This window comes from Python bivittatus, unplaced genomic scaffold, assembly GCF_059951505.1.
Source record: "Python bivittatus isolate LINGU-HERP-01145 unplaced genomic scaffold, Pbiv_v1 ctg000980_np1212, whole genome shotgun sequence".
In the NCBI taxonomy this organism is placed as follows: Eukaryota; Metazoa; Chordata; class Lepidosauria; order Squamata; family Pythonidae; genus Python; species Python bivittatus.
In genome coordinates this window covers 45,291,283-45,310,023 of record NW_028277125.1, presented here as the reverse complement: position 1 = coordinate 45,310,023, position 18,741 = coordinate 45,291,283, and the positions used below count along the sequence as shown (strand labels likewise).

The following is an 18,741-nucleotide window of genomic DNA, read 5'->3' as shown; positions in this document are numbered from 1 at the left end:
GTTTTACAAGCAATTCATTTCTTCTTGCCTTTGTCAGTAGTGCTTTATTGAGTAACTTCCAGGGTTGGATAGGTTAAAATGGGAACAGATAGTATCATTGCCCTTTTAAAAAAAATGCGGAGGAGGGGGTCTTTCTTTTTTCTTTCACGTTAGTTACTTTAATTGTAGTGTGTGATTAGAAGACTCATCTAGTCAAGAGAACTGTGTTACAGAAATTGTTCAGGAAAAAAAAATCATTTCTATCTACTGTGGCTATGTACTGAGACAATTCTTCCCTCTAGTGGCAAAATTAGGGACTATGGGCTCCACAGCAAGAAAGATTTAATTGCAGTATTGCAAACAGAGCAATGGGAATATTTCTGAAAAGGCTTTTGATTTATCTAGTTTATATTGTGCCTTGCCAAATGTTTTTGTCTTCCTCCTTTATGGCTTATCTTTTTTAAGATGGTGATCGAGGGAAGTTGAATATTGATGGTAGGCACAGAGAAGATTGTGTTTTAATAGTTTTTCCAATGGGTGGAAAGGTTTGTGTGAAGTAGATGGTGGAATGTGTGCAGTGGCTATGGTGCTGGAATGTGCTTTAATTGGGAGTGGTGGATTGCAGTGGAATGGGACAGCATGCAGTGGAGAAGTATTGGGAACAAACTGATGGACTTCCAGCAGTGAGGAGATGGGCCCTCAAGTAGGACATCTGTCCACGATTGACACTCTTATATCGTGTCATTGAGGAGGTCCACCATTTTAAGCAATGCAGCAAGCTGGGAGGAGTTGTGGCAACAGGAAGGCTGGCAGTTGGAGTATGCTGGTCTCCAGCAGGAAGATACAGTTTTGGGCACTGTGATGAGCACTCAGGGTAGCAGGAGTGGGTTCCAGCAAAGGTGTTAGACTCATCCAAGCTCCAACTGAGCAACTCTTGAGTGGATTATTGAAATACACTGTACATGGTGCTTCCTTGAAGACTACTTAGAAGCTACAGCTGGTCCAGAATGCAGCAGTACAAGCAATTATGCCCCAAATATGATGAAAGCAGCCATATAAATTCTTAAATTATGGGCATAACTTGATATGCCCATGCAACCCCTCTGCAAACTGCCCCATTCAGGGTGTTGGTTTTCATCTACAAAGTCCTGCATGGGCTACAGCTTGCTTATCTGAGGGACTGCTTTTCTCCCATTCTTTTGGCCTGTCCTCTAAGATCTGACAGATTGGGCTCATTTCATGCCCCATCTCTTAAGCAGTGCCATCTGATGGGGTCTAGGAAGTAGGCCTTCCCTGTTGCAGTGCTGTCCTTTGGAATAGCATTCTCCTGGAGGTTTGAGCAGCCCCAACACTGCTATCCTTTAAATAAGTATTGAATACCTGGTTTTTTCCCCAGGCCCTGAGATAGTTTGAGGTGTGTCCACCTGGGTTGAGCTATATGGGGGCTTTTCATTGTGCATGTCTGTTCCCTCTCTTATGATTATTTATTTATTCAATGCTGCCCAGCATTCCTGTTGAGGTATTTATTTATTTTTATTTATTTATATATCAAATTTGTCACCGTTCATCTCGTATGTGGTCTTAGCAATTTGAATTATAAATAAATATTCTGGACTATGGAAATAGATTTAGCCATACATTTGGAAATATTAATCACATGTTGGAATCTGGGTAATGGTGTACAACTCAATTTTAATTTTTATTACATGGTTATAAATATGTTTTTAAATTTATAAGCATTATTTAATACTTTTGGAAGTACCTCATTAGAAATAAATACATTTTTTTAAAAAAAATGTGCAAAAGTATGAAAGACAATTAATGGAAGCCTCCTAAGGCCCTATAATTGAGATAAAAGCAGTATTTCTGAATCAGTAGGAGGGATTTACCTATAATTTCTCAAATCCACTGAATTCTTCAGAGTCTAATAACTATTTTTTTTTACCATCTGGCAGTTGTTGTTTTGCTCCAAAATATTTCTTGTAGAGTGAAAAAAAAAAGTTTAACAATCATGTTTCTAGAAATAGCAGGTTGAGGGTATGCTGTTAGATTTTAGAGTTTTTTTAATTACAGTATTTTTCTGATAAATCATGTACTTAAGTGATAGGAAAAACGTTCTTATTGAACCCTTAGGTTGCCACACCTGACAAAAATGGGGTTTCACTCACAGATGGTGATCTTTTGGATGAATTGCTTGGGAAATTGCATTTTCTTTAAACCATACAATTGCAAAAGACTTCAATTGGTTTAAATGGGAAGCTTGAAATCTCTGAGAGATTCAGAGGCTATTTTCTTTGACAATTAGCCTTACTTCACACTGGTATTAGAAGAATCTAACATAAGGGCTGTTTTACACACCACATAGTTTGTAGTAACCTATGGTTATACATAATGAAATTGACAGACTGATACATAGTGATTTCTGCATAACTTGGTCAGTACATATACATTAAGAAAAGCTTTGCAATCACTTCTGATTCTCTGAACATCCCTGTTTGTCACATTGATATTAATATCTAGAAATGTATATCTAAGTAGCTTATGAGAACTTAAGAATGCTTGTCAATCAAAAAGTGGTAAAGTGAAAACTGAATGTAATGTAAAATGTTTTCTTCTTGAAAAATGAGATTCTTTTAGTGTAAAAAAGAAAAATATGGCTGCACTGAAAATGTTGACCATTTTAACAATACCTGTAGAAACTCAAATTGTAGTAAGACAAATATACTTCATAATATTTTCTGTATTTCTTAGTCCACCTTTCCTGTTTTATTTACTGTTTAAATCCATATCAAAATATTCTGAATTGACGCATTTGTTTTAACAACCCACCACCTATAAATTGTGAACATTCATATAAGTCTTCCAAGATCTGTAATTTTGACAGCCAGTGCAGAGTTTATTCTTTTTTCTTAGCTGTGTACTAGTCGAGGTGGCAGTTTGGAAACAGATTAAGCTTTGTATCTCCTAGTCACTCTCACTGTATTCCTGCTCTTGACATGATTTGAAGCAGCTGTATGTTTTGTTGATATTCTTTTCCATTAGTGTGTGTTTTGCTATAGGCTGCTTAACAGTCATCTCAAACAGCCTTTGCAAGGTTAAAGGAATGCAGCTTGGTAACAAGTTTGTGTCATTTTAAATATATACCTCCTAGTAAATAAGGAGGAGTCTAACAATCAATCCCTTTTAGTGTGTTATATGTTTCACCTGACAACTAAACCCCCTATTGATTAGCCATTACTTTGTTAGATAATCCTATGTCATTGAAGCCACTGTAAAAATTAAACTCTTTAAAATGTTTTACCCTAGCAGCAGTGTGAAATTGAAAACTTGTTCAGAATTATAGCAAGCTTTCACCAAAAGGGTAGTTTTCAACAAACTGGTTTATGCTTGCATTCTTTATATGCAGTATAAAACTGTATTAAAGCACTCCAATGCAAAGCTATCTGCCTCTGGCACAGAGTCAGGCAACCATTTCAAACACTGTTTCTCATGGCCCAGAAATGGCTTCTGTTGGCGATTGGGGAGGAGGTACTTGGATAATTCAGTTTCTAAGCCCAAAGAATCAGAAAGCATTGTATAGTAAAAATATGGAATTTAGACTTCTGTACAATGGACAGGGCTATGGCCGACTTTCATGAATTCCACGACTGGCAAGTTAGAATATTGGCTTCTTTTAGTGGTTACTGTATGGATTATCATTAATACCTACTACTCAGTTAAGAATTGTTCTCAGTTGTTAATTGAGAAGCAGTTCATGTAAACATCTTACCATTTTTTAAAAAAGAGGCTAGCAGATAAATACTGTTTTAGAAGAGGGGTTCTTACCTTTTATGTAAATAGAATTTTCTGTCTTAGCTGATGCTTGTTCCAAACAGTATTCTTTTTTTTTTTTCTTTTCAAAGCCATTGTCCATGTGCAGGATTAATTCACCTGTTTAAATCTTCTAATTTGATCACTTCTTTAACTGGTTATTTTTACTGTATTTCACCTTTGAGAAAGAAACTAGCTACATTGCAGCGGGAAGTACATGATTTGAATGCTGAATATCTTAAGTCCAGTCCTTACTTCCATTTAAAATGGTCATTTAAAAGAAGACAACAAATTCCTCTGCTTAATAATGTGTGACATCCGCTAGAGTCTACCATATTGAAGTAGATGGACAAATTGTATGGTCTGATAGAAGACAGCTCCCATCTGTTCTTAAATGTTCAATCAAGACTATGTATGTTATATAGAGAATTCAGTGCATAATTAGCTTTCATGTACTGTAAAAATTAGTTTAGAATCTTTTCATTATGGAACAAGCTTTATAAATAGGCAGTGGTTTATTTGAATAATCAGAAATCAAACTGTAAACAACTCTGCTTATTCAGCTTCATTTGGTCTGCAGAGTTCTGTGCTATTACTTTATTCCATATGACAAAAATGTACAAGTTTACCGATATTTGTTTTCCAATATTTGTATATTGCCACAATACAAGATCTCTAGATCATTAAAAAAACCAAGTCAGAAATCTTTAAAACCGTGAAAACCATATCACAGTAGTCATAAAACAAACACTCCACTTTAAGGTAGGAAAATAGTGCACTGCTGACCAAGTACCATGGGCAATGCAGATGTCAGCTTCCAGAGGCTTGACCAGCCACGTTTTAGCAGCTTTCTAGAAAATGACTGAGGACAAACACATCTTGGGAGGGAGAAGATTCCAGAGGGTTAGGGTGGGGCTTTCCCCCTCATCTTCTGAGCCAAGGGTAGACATGGAATCCCCTCCAGATGAGAGCAACAGACTGTCTAGAGTTAACATGAAGGATATCCTGGGCTCATGCACTTTGAATTGTACTAATAAACTTACAGGAAACCAATGCAGTGGAGCTGAAGCATTGTAATACAGTATGTCTTACTCTTAATTCTCATAGGCAGGCAATCCATTGATAGTGATATCAAAATCTACTGAGTGAGCTACCAAGAAAATGAGAGTTGCATTCCCACCATCCAGATCCCAGCAGTCATCCACAAGAATCACCAGTGTAGTTTCTGTCCTGTACCCAGATCTGAATCCATATTGGAAAGGATCTTGATAATCCAGGATCCCTTGTAGTTGGAGTTCTACTACCTTCTCTAAAAACTCCCTAAAAAAGGAAGATTGGAGCCAGACTGGAAGTTGTCTAACACAGTGACATCAAAAGTTGGCTTCTTTAAGAGAGGGTCCATCAATGCCTTTTTCATGACACTGAGTACCATTACCTCCCTTAAATTGGCATTTACAATCTCCCATACTGATCACCATCACCCGTTAACTGCCCAAAGAAGGGGCAGGGATCCAGCTCGTAGGAAACAGAGTTTATGCTGCTGAAAATACATGCTGAGGGAAAAAATGGTGAATCAAATGAAACCCCAAAATTGTTATTTTAAAATGTGTCTGCCTGCCCGCGAGTCAGCACTGACTCCTGGTGATTGCCTGGACAAGTCCCTGCAGTTTTCTTGGCAAGATTTCAAAAGTGGTTTGCCATTGCCTGCTTCCTAGGGCTGAGAGAGAGAGTGACTGGCCCAAGGTCACCCAGTTGGCTTCATGCTTAACGCAGAACTAGAACTCAGTCTCCCGGTTTCTAGCCTGATGCCTTAACTACTACACTAAACTGGCTCTTTAAAATGTAGCAGATAAAAATATCCCTACAGAATAAAATAGAAATGACGGCCCATATTGTGATTTAAGTCTTCCCAGTAGCAAACCCACTAATTGAATATTCTTGGTTCTTTGCCCTTCATCAAGGAAACTATTTTAGTCTTAATGGACACATAGAAAATGTTGGTCTAGTGCAAGGGTAGTCTATTCATTTTCTTCTTTGAAATAGAGACTTCTTCATTAACACTCCATTCTATCTTTTGTGAACAAATCCAAGGCAGTGTCAGAAAATGCAGCATTGTCCACATGACAAGAGTTTTAGGTTTCTCAAGCTTCACCATTGTGGTAACACCCTAAATCAAGAAAGCAATTGTTCAAGCCTCTCAAGGATCATTAACAATAAGGAGAAGCAGAAATGGTTTGTGTGGCAATCCTTTTTATTGTTCAAAAGGAAACAGGAAGAAATTAAGTCCATTGTGGGTTGCCTTTCTATGAGCTCTGCATTTAGTTTCTTACTTTCTGATGTTCAGCAGACAGATTCTCTGTGTAGCTGCTGGGTTTTGCTGCTTTGAATGAGGGATGTTTTTTCTCTATTTTGTTTTTCTTTATATATGTGATAATTGATTTTATTTTTCTGTAACTGTCTTAACATTTTAAAATGAAAAGTTATGTACAAATTGAGTAAATAATAAGGGGAGGGGTTGTAAAAAAACATCTTAATAAAAATAGAGGATGTCCTCTTCCATCTTTATTTGCATTGACATGTGTATTGGTTAATGGAAAGCGTTTATGCCTCTACACAACAAAATTACAACAAGCACTAGGCCTGGGTCTTTCTTTAAGCCCATACTTAGAGAATCTGGGGAAGATCTGGAGAATCTGGGGCTCTAAAATTTATCATCACCACCATTCTGATGAAATACTTGTCCAAAGAAATACAGCATCATTCCAAAAAGATGTATATCCTTTTAAGTACCTAAATAATTCCTGTTTTTTTAAAGTCAAGATGAGAGCAGACGAAGAAACCTTGTTTTAACACTAGATGCTTTCTACTTCATCAATGAACTACTCAGTTGTTTATATCCTGACTGTATAGACTGTATGAACACATTTTGTGTTTTGTAGTCTGACTCAGTCTCCATAATCTTAGAATACTTCAGTCATTAAAACACCAGTCCTGTATCATGCGCAGTGTAATGCTTTTAAGTATAGGAAAGTGGGAATACAGGTAGTCCTCGTTTAATGACCACTCATTCAGTGGCTGTTCGAAGTTATGACAGTGCTGAAAGACGGGGACTTACAACCTTGTTGTTGCAGCCATCTCAGCTTTCCTACAGACACGTGATCATGATTTGGGCACTTGGCAACTGGCTCACAATTACGACATTGCAGCATCCTGCAGATCGCCATTTACTACCTTCACTGCGGGCTTCCGACAAGCAAAGTCAATGAAGAAGCCGGCAGGCGGTTGGAAATGGCGATCACGTGACTGCAGAACGCTGCGACTGCACGGGATTCACGTAATGGTGGCAACTGGGCCTGCCAGAACTGCCTTTGTAAGTTGCCGCAGTCATGTGATATTGCACTTTATGGCCATGCTGCTTAGCAATGGAGTTCTCAGTTCCAATTACCATTGGTAAGCGAGGACTACCTCTAGTAATAGAAGCATATTTTGGCATCAGATATCTTTAAGATAAAACAGCAGTGCTTTTGCAATAGATTCCCTCTCTTACATACACACTTGTTGGAACCCCCAGACCTGCAGGTTAATGGACTCTTGATAACAAGGGTATATGGGGGAGGGGGGAAGGGAGGAGTACACTACATGGATACAATTAATCTGACATAGTCAAATTAGCCTAGACCTCAACATGTGTCATTTCTCTGATTGTGTCAAATGTTCCTTTACATACCTTTATATACATAGTTAGCTTATATCCTGACTTTCGTGAAAGTGAAGGTGGTATACACTGGATTCTCTCCTCCAATTTTTCTCCAATAGCTAAGAGACCACGGCCCAATATCATCCAGTGAGCTTTCATATCTGAGGATTGATCTGGGCCTTGCTTAACACCTTAACCACTGTTCCACTTAAATTCCTTAATCACTACACCACATTAGCTTTCAAAAAGTGTTCTTTTAGAGGTACTTTGTCCTTTTCTTCTGAGTTTTTAACTAAGAAACAAATTTTGCAAACAATATTTTCATGATACTTTATTGTAAGGCCCTTTGAGGAATACAGATTTTTAAAGAGAAATCTTTAAAATATGCTTACTATATTGTACCACTGTTTTTATCACTTTTTCCCCATCTTCACAGGCCTATAACAGCTGTACCAGACTTTGCTTAAACCAAGACACAGTCTGCTTAGGTACTACAATGAAGACTGAAAACTGTGTGGCCAAAGTAAGTAAAACTGTGAACTATCTTTGTGTTGTCTCAGTACATGATAAGTTCTATTAATGGCAGGCTCTTTTAATTGCGCTTGTGGAACAAAATGTAAAAATATGTGAGTGTTTAAGAATAAACCTAACTGAACTCTTAGGTACATATGGCACCCTACCTATAATCTCTTGGCTTTGATGCACTTTTTTAGCATTAGTCCTAAGAATACTTCTCCTCTCCTTTTTTAGCTTTTTGAAAAGAGATTAAAGGCCAAAATATATTTAAATTATTTTGTAGGCCCATTTAACAGAATACAGTGCATTTGGAAAGTATTCAGACCCCCTTCACTTTTTTCAATTTTGTTATGTTGCAGCCTGATACTACAATTGTTCAAATTCATTTTTTTCTCATTAATCTACACTCAGTACCCCATAACAAAGTGAAAACAATTTTAGAAATGCCTGTAATTTATTAAAAAGGAAAAACGGAACTATCACATTGGCATAAGCATTCAGACCCTTTGCAACAACACTTGAAATTTAGCTCAGGTGCCTCCCATTTCTCTTGATAGTTGCTGAGCTGTTTCTACACTCTGATTGGAGTCCACCTGTGGTAAATTAAATTGATTGGACATGATTTGGAAAGGCACACCTATCTATAGAAGGCCTCACAGCTGACAGTGTATACTGTATCAGCACAAAAGCCATGAGGTCAAAGGAATTGTCTGCAGAGCTGAGAGATAGGATTATTGCAAGGCCCAGATCTGGGGAAGGCTACAAAGAAATTTCTGCTGCACTGAAGGTTCCCAAGAGCACAGTGGCCTCCGTAATTCTCAAATGGAAGAAGTTTGGCACAACCAGGACTCTTCCAAGAGCTGGTGCCTGGCCAAACTGAGCAATCTGAGAAGAGCCTTAGTAAGAGAGGTGACCAAGAACCTGATGGTCACTCTGACTGAGCTCCAGAGATCTTGTGTGGAGATGGGACAAAGTTCCAGAAGGACAACCATCACTGCAGCCCTCCACTGATCTGGGTTTTCTGGCAGAGTGGCTAGACGGAAGCCTCTCCTCAGTGCAAAACACATGAAAGCCCACTTGGAGTTTGCAAAAGCACCTGAAGGACTCTCAGACTGTGATTCTCTGGTCTGATGAAAGCAAGATTGAAATGTTTGGCCTCAATTCTAAATGTTTTGTCTGGCAGAAACCAGGCACCGCTCATCACCTGCCCAATACCATCCCAACAGTAAAGCATGGTGGTGGCAGCATCGTGCTGTGGGGGTATTTTTCAGCAGCAGGGACTGGGAGACTGGTCAGGGTTGAGGGAAAGCTGAATGGAGCAAAGTACAGAGATATCCTCAATGAAAACCTGTTCCACAGCGCTCAGGACCTCAGACTGGGCTGAAAGTTCACTTTCCAACATGACAACTATCCTAAGCCCACCACCAAGATAACACAGGAACGGCTTAAGGACAACTCTGTGAATGTCCTAGAGTGGCCCAGCCAGAGCCCTGACTTGAACCCTATTGAACATCTCTGGAGAGACCTGAAAACGGCTGTCCACCGACGGTCCCACCCAACCTGATTGAGCTTGAGAGGATTTGCAAAGAAGAATGGCAGAAACTCCTCCAATCCAGGTATGTAAAGCTTGTCATGTCATACTGAAAAAGACTCGAGGCTGTAATTGCTGCCAAAGGTGCTTCAACAAAGTACTGAGTAAAAGGTCTGAATACTTATGCCAAAGTGATATTTCAGTTTTTCCTTTTTAATGAATTTACAGGCATTTCTAAAATTCTGTTTTCACTTTGTTATGGGGTACTGAGTGTAGATTAATGAGAAAAAAAATGAATTTGAACAATTGTATCAGGCTGCAACATAACAAAATTGAAAAAAGTGAAGGGGGTCTGAATACTTTCCGAATGCAATGTATATCCTAGATGTTCAACTTGATAAATTTTAGCTTGGGGCATTTTTTTTTTCACGTGTCGGTTTGATTTATTTTTCTCCTATCTTTTTTTTGAAGGAACTGTCCATGTTTGATTTCAGCAAGTAACTTAAGAATCTAAATGCCTCTATCATCCTAAAGCAAAGTTTGTGTAGAATTCTAAATGGTGAGCATGTGATACTCTTATACCCCCTCTGCTGGCCACCATCATATAATAAAAACTCAGACTTACTCCCTTCCCTTTGGAGACTTCTGTTAACAGAATAGAGGGAAAGGTAGAAGAACTCTCTGATTTTAAAATTGCCATACAATGGCAAATTGGTAATGTTCCTTTTTGTATTCCCACTTCAGAAGAAGCATTCTAGACAAAATGTGTATCCTGTCTTAGCTTTCCCTGCAACCAAATATAACTGTTGTAAAACAAGAACAATGTCTGAGGAATTGTGAATGACTGGAATGTGGGTGCATGTTTCTCCTTGCTTAAGCTTCATGCTTCCATTAGAAGGAAATTCAGGGTAGCCCTGCAAGACTCTGTGCATATAGCTGTCAGTTAGTAGTTTATAGACTCTCCCCACCCCTTTCAAGCCACAAGGTAATTTCTGATAGGAAAATTAGCACTTTCTTCCTACTCCTTATTAAATAGAATTTATTTTTGTAATGTACATCTTCCACAGAGTGCAAGATATACATTACACAATGCAATGTATAAACTTCATAGCCAAGATCTCTTAAACTTAACTGGAAAAAGTAATCCTTGTTATCAGTAGCCTCATTATCCATAGTTTCACTTATCTACAGTTGATAATTGCATGATCAGGCTCTATCTGAGCATTAGAGAAATGATTCCATCTTCTACAAATGAGGATTCTTTCTTGTAATTACTACTGTGTTACCCTCTGCTTGAAAATTCCCTCTAAATATTTGGTTTGCAGTTTTTACCCTGCAAGTTTGAGAAAGGTGGGCAATATGCAGTTCGTTCAGCAGTAGGTTTTTCTGTTCAGAGCTCATTAGTTTCACCAGAACTTATATATATCTTGTTGTTGTAGTGTATTTTAATTAATTAATTAATATTTTATTTTAATTAATATTCTGATTTTATTGTAAACCGCCCAGGGCGCTCTGTAGTGAGATGGGTGGTGACAAATTTGAAATATAAATAAATAAATAAGGCTGGTAGAGAAACATGAGGGAAATCCGCTTGCTAAAAATTCTTTGCAACACCTATGAAGATGTGCTTACAGAAATTAGACCTCTGTTCATTCTCCCTAGGATCTTAGTGAACATCTATGAGAAAAAAGCCAATAATAACAAAAAATAATGAACAAGTCCTGGTGTCAAATTAAAGATATGTACTTTTCCAGCACTGCGTCACCAAGATCTTTATAGTTGGCTGCATGTTTTGTGTATTTATACATTCATGGGTTTTGCTAGATTTTTTCAAGGGGATTGCACAGTTTTGGAAATTGCAGAGTTTTGGAATCAAAAGTATATATATATATATATGACTCAAAACTTTTCTGTTTTAAACCAGTTTACTTGTGTTTTGAATACTAAATACAGTATATTTTGAATACTAAATAAATTTGCACAAATAACAGCATAGCAAATATGAATATACATGTAGACAGGGTGTTTGTATCCAGTTAAAATGGAAACTTAAAGCTCTTCTGCCCTCACTTGTTCAGAGAAAATGTTCTCATTTATTTCCCTGAACGTTACCTTGCCTTTCTATGGGCTCATCCATATAGCTTGCTTTCCACACTGTAAAAATACCCCTTTTATCATTCACTGAGGATATGTCCTCACAGTGAAGCCACAGTCCCATGACCAGCCAATTGTGGAGATAAGTTGAAGTTGACAGAGATGTTCCTACAGGAACCTAGAATTCTCCATTCTGTATTAACAGAAGACTTCCCATGCAGATATTGTAGGTTGCATGGAGGAGGAGCCTTTGGAGGTCAGTGATAGTCCAATTGGCCTGCTGCAGGACTACCCCCTCTTGTCTTGTTGCTGGACATTTACAGCCAATTTTGCTGGCTGCCAAAGAGACTGGACTTTTCACTGGGGCAGTCTATTATTTCTTTTCCTCCTCCTCCTCCTCCTGTCATGGGAATATTAATCTCATGGAAGACCTAAAGGGCCAAGTGCATTTTGATGGACATAGAAGTGGCTGTGCTCTTGCTTTAGTACCTGTAACCATTTTTTTGAAAACTGGAAATGGGGAAACCTACCAGCCCTAGGTTTGTGTGTCATAGTTTTAAGAAGGGCTGTGAAGAAAATTAAACCTCAGCAAGTGAATTGGATGGAGGGCTTACCATTTGGAGGGAGGGAGCTTCCTGGCCAGTTGGATCTGCTTCAGAAGTACTGCCAGCTTTCCCAGTATACAGTTTATAATAAACACCTTTTGTTATGGTGTGGGTTTGTGTGGGTTTTTATAAAATAAAATAGGATGGAAAAGTATTGGAGCCTCACGTGGCAGAGCTTGAAAGCACAGAATATTTCTTTTCACCAAGGGAACATCAATATTCTATGATTTCAAGCCCCCATAAGAAGAAAACAGTTAATCACCCAGTTATCAAGCAGTGAGTATGACAGGTGGAATTCTGAATCTTCCCCACTACACATTTGGGGCAGTGGTTGCTTATTGGTTTTACCACCAGTAAATGTCACTGGTAGGAGAGAAAAGGACTTCCAGAAACCCACCAATCACTGCCCTAAAACTGTCCTACATTATATTTTCTGAGGGCAGCACCACTATCAGTCTCAATGCTAAGATGTGTTGAAAGATAGGTCATGGAGGCAATCATTTTTATGTCTGCAAACTTAGAAAGCACATTAAAATGGCTGTGTGGCTGAGCCCTTTGGCATAGATGTTCAAAACTGGCCTAGAGAAATGCATTCAGTTAACTTTAAATATGTGTTGCAATACAGGTATTCCTCGGTTAACAACAGTAATTGGGACTGGAATTTCTGTCATTAAGCGATATAGTCATAAAGCGTGATGTCACATGACTGCATTGCTTAGCAATGGCACTCCCGGCACTCCCTGTTGCTGTCGTTAAGTGAGGATCACAGGTCATTAAGCAAAGACCACCTTGCGACTTCCTGCCAGCTTCCAACAAGCAAAGTCAGGCAGGTAAGTAGCTGCTGCTAAGTGCGGGAGAGTACATGAAGGTGTGTGAAGGGCTAGTGCATCATGGCATGAGTGCGGCAGGGCTTGGAGTGGCTGCTGCAAGGTGTGGGAGGGACAAGCGTGGTGGGGCTTAGGGTGGCTGCTGTAGAGTGTGGGAGAGTTACAAGGGGCCAGTGCGCCACAAGTGCAGCGGAGCTTGGAGTGGCTGCTGCAGCATGCAGGAGGGGTACACAAGGGGGAAGCCAGCAGAGAACCTGGCAGGGAAGGTCACAAATGATGATCACATGGCCACGGGACACTGCAACTGTCATAAGTGCAAGCTAGTTGCCAAGCACCCAGATCGCAATCACGTGACCATGGGGGTGCTATGATGGCCAGAACTTCAAGGACCGGTTGTAAGTACCACTCATTCAGCGTCGTCATAATTCTGGATGGTTGCTGAATGACTGGTCATTAACCGAGGACTACCTGAATGAAGATTGTAATGCTGTATAAGGAAGAACTAAATGGCCATGTACTGGGTAAGAGCTCACAAACACAAACTACCATATCTTGTGAAAGCTATGTAAATTGCAGATGGGTTTTAAGCTGGTTTCTAATAATTGACATGCACTTACAAATTGCTAAAAGTTTTCCAGCATATTAGGAACATAGATCACCATCAGAAACAGAGTGGTATATCTACGTAGGCCAGGTACATAGACCAGTATTCTAATAAGGCTCATTCAACGGTTCTCTCATTTCTAGTGATTCCATTGCAGATAGGTGGCTACTTTTAAGATTGGCCCAATATGTTTAGGTGAGACTTCGTCACAACTTTTACTTGAGCTCAAGGACAATCAAGGTATTGCTTTAATGAGGCTTATTGAAAGCCAGCCAAGCGAGCAGCTGTTCTCTAATTTTGTAAGCTGTACTTTCTAAGCTATATACTGTATGGGCAATAGAGGGGACTTAATTCTGCAGTATAATGGAGCATAGCTAAAAGTATTTATTAATGTCTTGCCCCCTCCCATTTGGAGGTGCAGAATACCCCAAAAAAGGATGGAAAGTTCCAAAAAATGAAAGAATCCTGAGGCAGAAAGAGCTTTCCTTCCATAGTAGCTTGAATTTCTTTAGGACTGAATTTGTAGAAGCTATTGCTCCCCACTTACTCAGTTGTCCTGTTCTGATTAGGGAAATGATGCTTTGTTTCAGTGGTATTTCTCATAGTTGTTATTTCAAAGGGCTAGGAGATCAAGAGATATCTTAGCATTCCTATCCAGACATTTTTGACATATGTGGTAGACTGCATGCACATAACTGCACAGAAGAATCTCTGCAAACTCTATAGTGAGCAGTTAATTGGTTTGGGAAATAAAAAGTCGTGATAGGATAATTTAGAATAGGGTATATCAAAAATTGTAAAAGTTTGTGAAATGTATTAATGAATCTTGAATCAAGGCCCTTAATTTTGCGCATGAGATTTGTTGCACATCCCTATTCATATTGGGAATCTCCCCGAAGGCATCCTGTCAATACAGTTACAGTGAAAGGCTATTTATGCATTGCGACCTTTCTATATTCAATACTGTTTCTCATTGTTTTTTCTATCAGAGTTTAGTAAACTCTGCACTTTACCCACATTAATGTTTTCTTTGTAATGATGGGTGAACACATGGCTAATGCTGCCTTCTAGGAATCGTTGCATTTCTGTTCTGGAGATGCCACATTCTCCCCAGAATTGTTTTTTGAACTAAGAAATTAAAAATCTATGTTTCTTATGCACCTCTGCTCTTGAAAAGAATGCCAATAAATATTTTAGAGTGAAAGCACACATTTGTTCACTGGAAATAAATCTAAGGAAGTAGTATGAAATTTACTTAAATATTCTACATCCATAAGACATAATTAAAATATTGAACATTTTCAATTTTTCATTAACTTTCTGATGTCAACATCATGAGATTATTCCGTGCTAATCTGAAATACTTTTCTCTTTCTTAGTCACTTTTCCCTCCAGCATTTGTCAAAATTATTTGAAAATGGATTGAATATTCACATTCCTCCTCCCTTTACCCAAGTCACATCTTCCAGATTTTGATAGAAGACGTGTTTTATTTATTTCCAAAATTATATCCACAGGAAACAAGCTGTTTAAATTCAGATTATGCTGAATCAAAATGGTGCTGGTGTGAGAAGCAACGTGCTGTTTTATGAGCATGGAGTCCCTTTTCTCATAACTGATTGATAGTAAATATTTTCCTGAAGAGTTATTGCCAGCTATGAACAGTGCAACTGTTTCACTGGTGTGTTTTTTTTTCCTTAGTACTTGCTGTACCAGCCATTGTCTGTAATTAAGATCTACAATTCACAATGCAGACGTTTGCACTTCCTCTGGGTCTGAGCTATTTATAAGGTATTTCAGCTGTTCAGAGTTTCTTTTGAGTGTTAAACTACATATTAACAGGCATATTTAGTCTCTGTTATATCCACACAGGATACCATATGCGTTTATTTCTATTTTGGAAGCTATTTTGTATGTTGGATTCATCATGAATTAAATAATGATGCATCTTTTTATATCCACAAATCATGGTGCCTCTGCAAGTCACTTTTTAGACAAGGCCATTTTAAATTCAGGGCCTGACAGTTATTGTACAGTCAGTAACATTTGCACTGAATTAACAAATGAGGAATCAAAAGGATGAACCTGCTAAATTTTCCAATTTATATGACTAGATATAGAGATTAGAAATCTTAGCGATTCAGTATCCTCTGCTGGTGAAATACTTTGATATCATTTCTTCTGTGTAAGTATAGAAGTGTAAAGAGTCTTGTGTTTCCTGCATATGTTTGAGAAACAAACATAATGGAAAATATGATTCTTGTGCATGTTTCAATAGTAGTATGTCGTTATCTTAAGACCATTGATCTGTACAATCTGGATTTAGATTTCACTTGAGCAGTGGATAGTAGCAGATGTGTTGTTAAAAGTTTTTTTTAGTTTTCCTATCTATGAAGTAGGAAGAATCATGGCACGCTTCATAGAAATGTAATGAATATTATCTTCTTGGATGTAATGGAATCAAATTGAAACTAGGAGTGACCTTTTTGGATAACAGCCGGTATGTTGCAGGAAGGAGCAACACCAGAACAATACCAGACCTAAGTGATAAAGCAAAAGAATTTTATAACTGAAACTCTTTTCTGGTTTTGCTTAACCATTTTGGCTAAACTGAAAAACAATTTGCATTCATTTGGGTCAGCACAGAAAAGCTCTTGTGTCTTTGTCCCCAGGAGGGGTAATAATGAGAAGCCAGTTCCTCATCAGGCATGTACTGCAGCATTGCCTGCTGATGCATGCCAGATCACACACACACATACACAGGGATCACGTGACCACTCCAAAAGTCAAACGATCAATTCGCCTCGTTTTGGCTCTGTAGTTAATGCACAAACAGTGCGATCTGCAGGGCTGTAATTGCATTGTTAGGGCCAAGGAACAAGCCTGTGCCTTTTCAGCAGACAGCTGGCAGGGAGAGAGGCATGTTGTTAGGAAAGAGAGAGGCAAGGCAAATAAAATTACTGCTAACGCTCAGAGATCGGCAGGAGTCCTACTTGCCTAATCTTACCGGTGGGAGCAAGCGGCTGTTGTAATCCAATTATAGCAGCATAAGCAATTTGTTAGACACTCCGCATAATGTAACAATTTCCCAATAAACTCTGACTTGTAATAACGTCGGCAAGAGCCCACATAAATCTGCCCGAATGGTGGGGGCTGGAGCATTCAGCTGGGGGCTTGTAATTTGTGCCATCAGCACGTTTCTCTGACTGTGCCATGGCGCACCATTTTCCATGCAAGAATTCTGAAGAGCAAAACCTGGTTAAGGTTCTCTGAAAGGGGGCTAGTGTAAAGAGAAGGGTAATACAGTTCAGAGAATCCTACAATCCTGCAAAATCCTACAATTTGTCCAGAACAATGGGAAAACTTGCTCTGGCAAATTATGTTAAAATTATTTAAAAAGCAACAACAAAAAAATGGAGCAATTTCTTGTTTCTTTAAAATTAGGGAATAATGGTTGACAAAGCAGCTTGCTATATTCTTGTGAAGGCATTTAAAATATAACAGACTCCTTCATAAGTAAGCCAACAAGCCAAGATGGACCAAGGACCAGAATTTGCTAGTTCTTTTCTTTTGTTGCTTTAGCTACGCATAGATCTGGAACTGCTAACTTTCCATTTTCTCATTAGATTTCACTTTTTAGCTCAGTACTGTGCATCCCTACTGTTCTTCCCAGGCCTCTGAATAGCTAATTGAATTTAGTTATTTGTGTAGCATTTGCCTGCTATATGCCCTTTCTGGTCTGTCACCATAAGGACAAGACTGTTACTAAAATTGGTATGCTTGGCATGTAAGAATCTTGCTTTGCTTGAGCACCCATATTTTTTGGCTATGGAAGTACATCAGCCAAACTCTAGCTTCTGCCATATCATGAGAGAGAGCATTTTCTGTTGTACTCTAGTCTCCTCTAACTTCTGAGGATCCTTTTGAACTGGATAGCATGGTGTTTTCTCTGAAAGTCCAGGTTGCTCCCTTCTTGAACAAGAAATCTTTTGGGTGCTCAGACAAAATATTGGGAGCACCTTCAGAGAACATCAAACATCATTAATGTTTCTTATGTCTCTTCTGGTGCTTGAATACTGCTTCATTGGATATCAAGAATATCAGGTTTTTTACTTTGCTGTTGCTTATTCAATTTAAAGGAACATTTGAGTGAATTCTCAACCAAAAAGTCTTACAGCCCTCAGGTTTGGTGTAGATTCACATCTTGATTCAGGCTGAACTGAAACATTTTCATTGTTCCTAGTCAGCTGTACGTATCAAGATGCCAATTAACTGTGTCAGAGCAGCAATTTTTCTACTGCTCCTTGAATTAGCGTAATAAATATTCTCTTTCAACTGAAGGCACTTTCTTTCTGTTTGGGGAAAAATGCTATTTTAGCTTGCTGAAGCTACACATCAATAAGCCGCAGTGTCCTAATAAAGCCACTCAGTGCCTAGGTTTAACTAATGACTGATTTTCATGGCTTTGACAGTGAGCTGTGTGCGTTATTTTCTCCTGATATTGTAAAAATAATGAGAGCAAATTAGAACAATCAGTTTACACAGATAGCTCCTGATTGGAGGCGATAGGCAATATGGCAGCAGGTAATCTATCTTCGGACTCCTGTCACATTAACTTCAACCGCATGGAAAAGATCAGGCGGAGCAAACGGGGATCTTGCCCAATCGGAACACTGAAATTAATGAGAAGAGCATTGTTCTGTGATCAACCTTTTAATTAGCAAGATGGGAGACAGAGGGAATGATGACGCCTGAAGCACAGCTGCGCAATGACAGCCATGCTTCCTGCAAAGGGGGAGGGAAAAACATGCATTCTAAATTACTCTGCTCTCAGCTTCTCGCCCAGAAGCAGTGTAGCTTTGTTTTGAACCTTCTTTTTAGAGCTCTGCAAATAATGCTTGCTTCTACTAGATTTGTGTAAACAAAGCTTTTCCTAACATGTACCTCATATTTGTTTAAGGATAATATACTTTGATGTTAAAAGTTTTGATGTATTTCTGAGTGGGAGGTATCATTATTTTGTTTAATCTGGCTGCTATGCCCCTTTTGCTTTACAGTAGTTGTTTATAGTAAGAGGT

The 18,741-nt window shown here is 38.7% G+C and overlaps 1 protein-coding gene across 16 annotated transcripts in view; it reads left to right on the top strand.

The window, feature by feature from the left end:
* The window catches only part of BTRC (beta-transducin repeat containing E3 ubiquitin protein ligase), a 178,330-nt gene that overhangs the window by 90,442 nt on the left and 69,147 nt on the right, over window positions 1-18,741 (top strand). For all 16 annotated transcript variants that reach the window (XM_007422077.4, XM_088132485.1, XM_088132488.1 and 13 more), the window contains one exon: window positions 7,923-8,009. In XM_007422077.4, coding sequence (XP_007422139.1) covers window positions 7,923-8,009 — 87 coding nt within the window. The remainder of the gene's footprint in view (window positions 1-7,922; window positions 8,010-18,741) is intronic.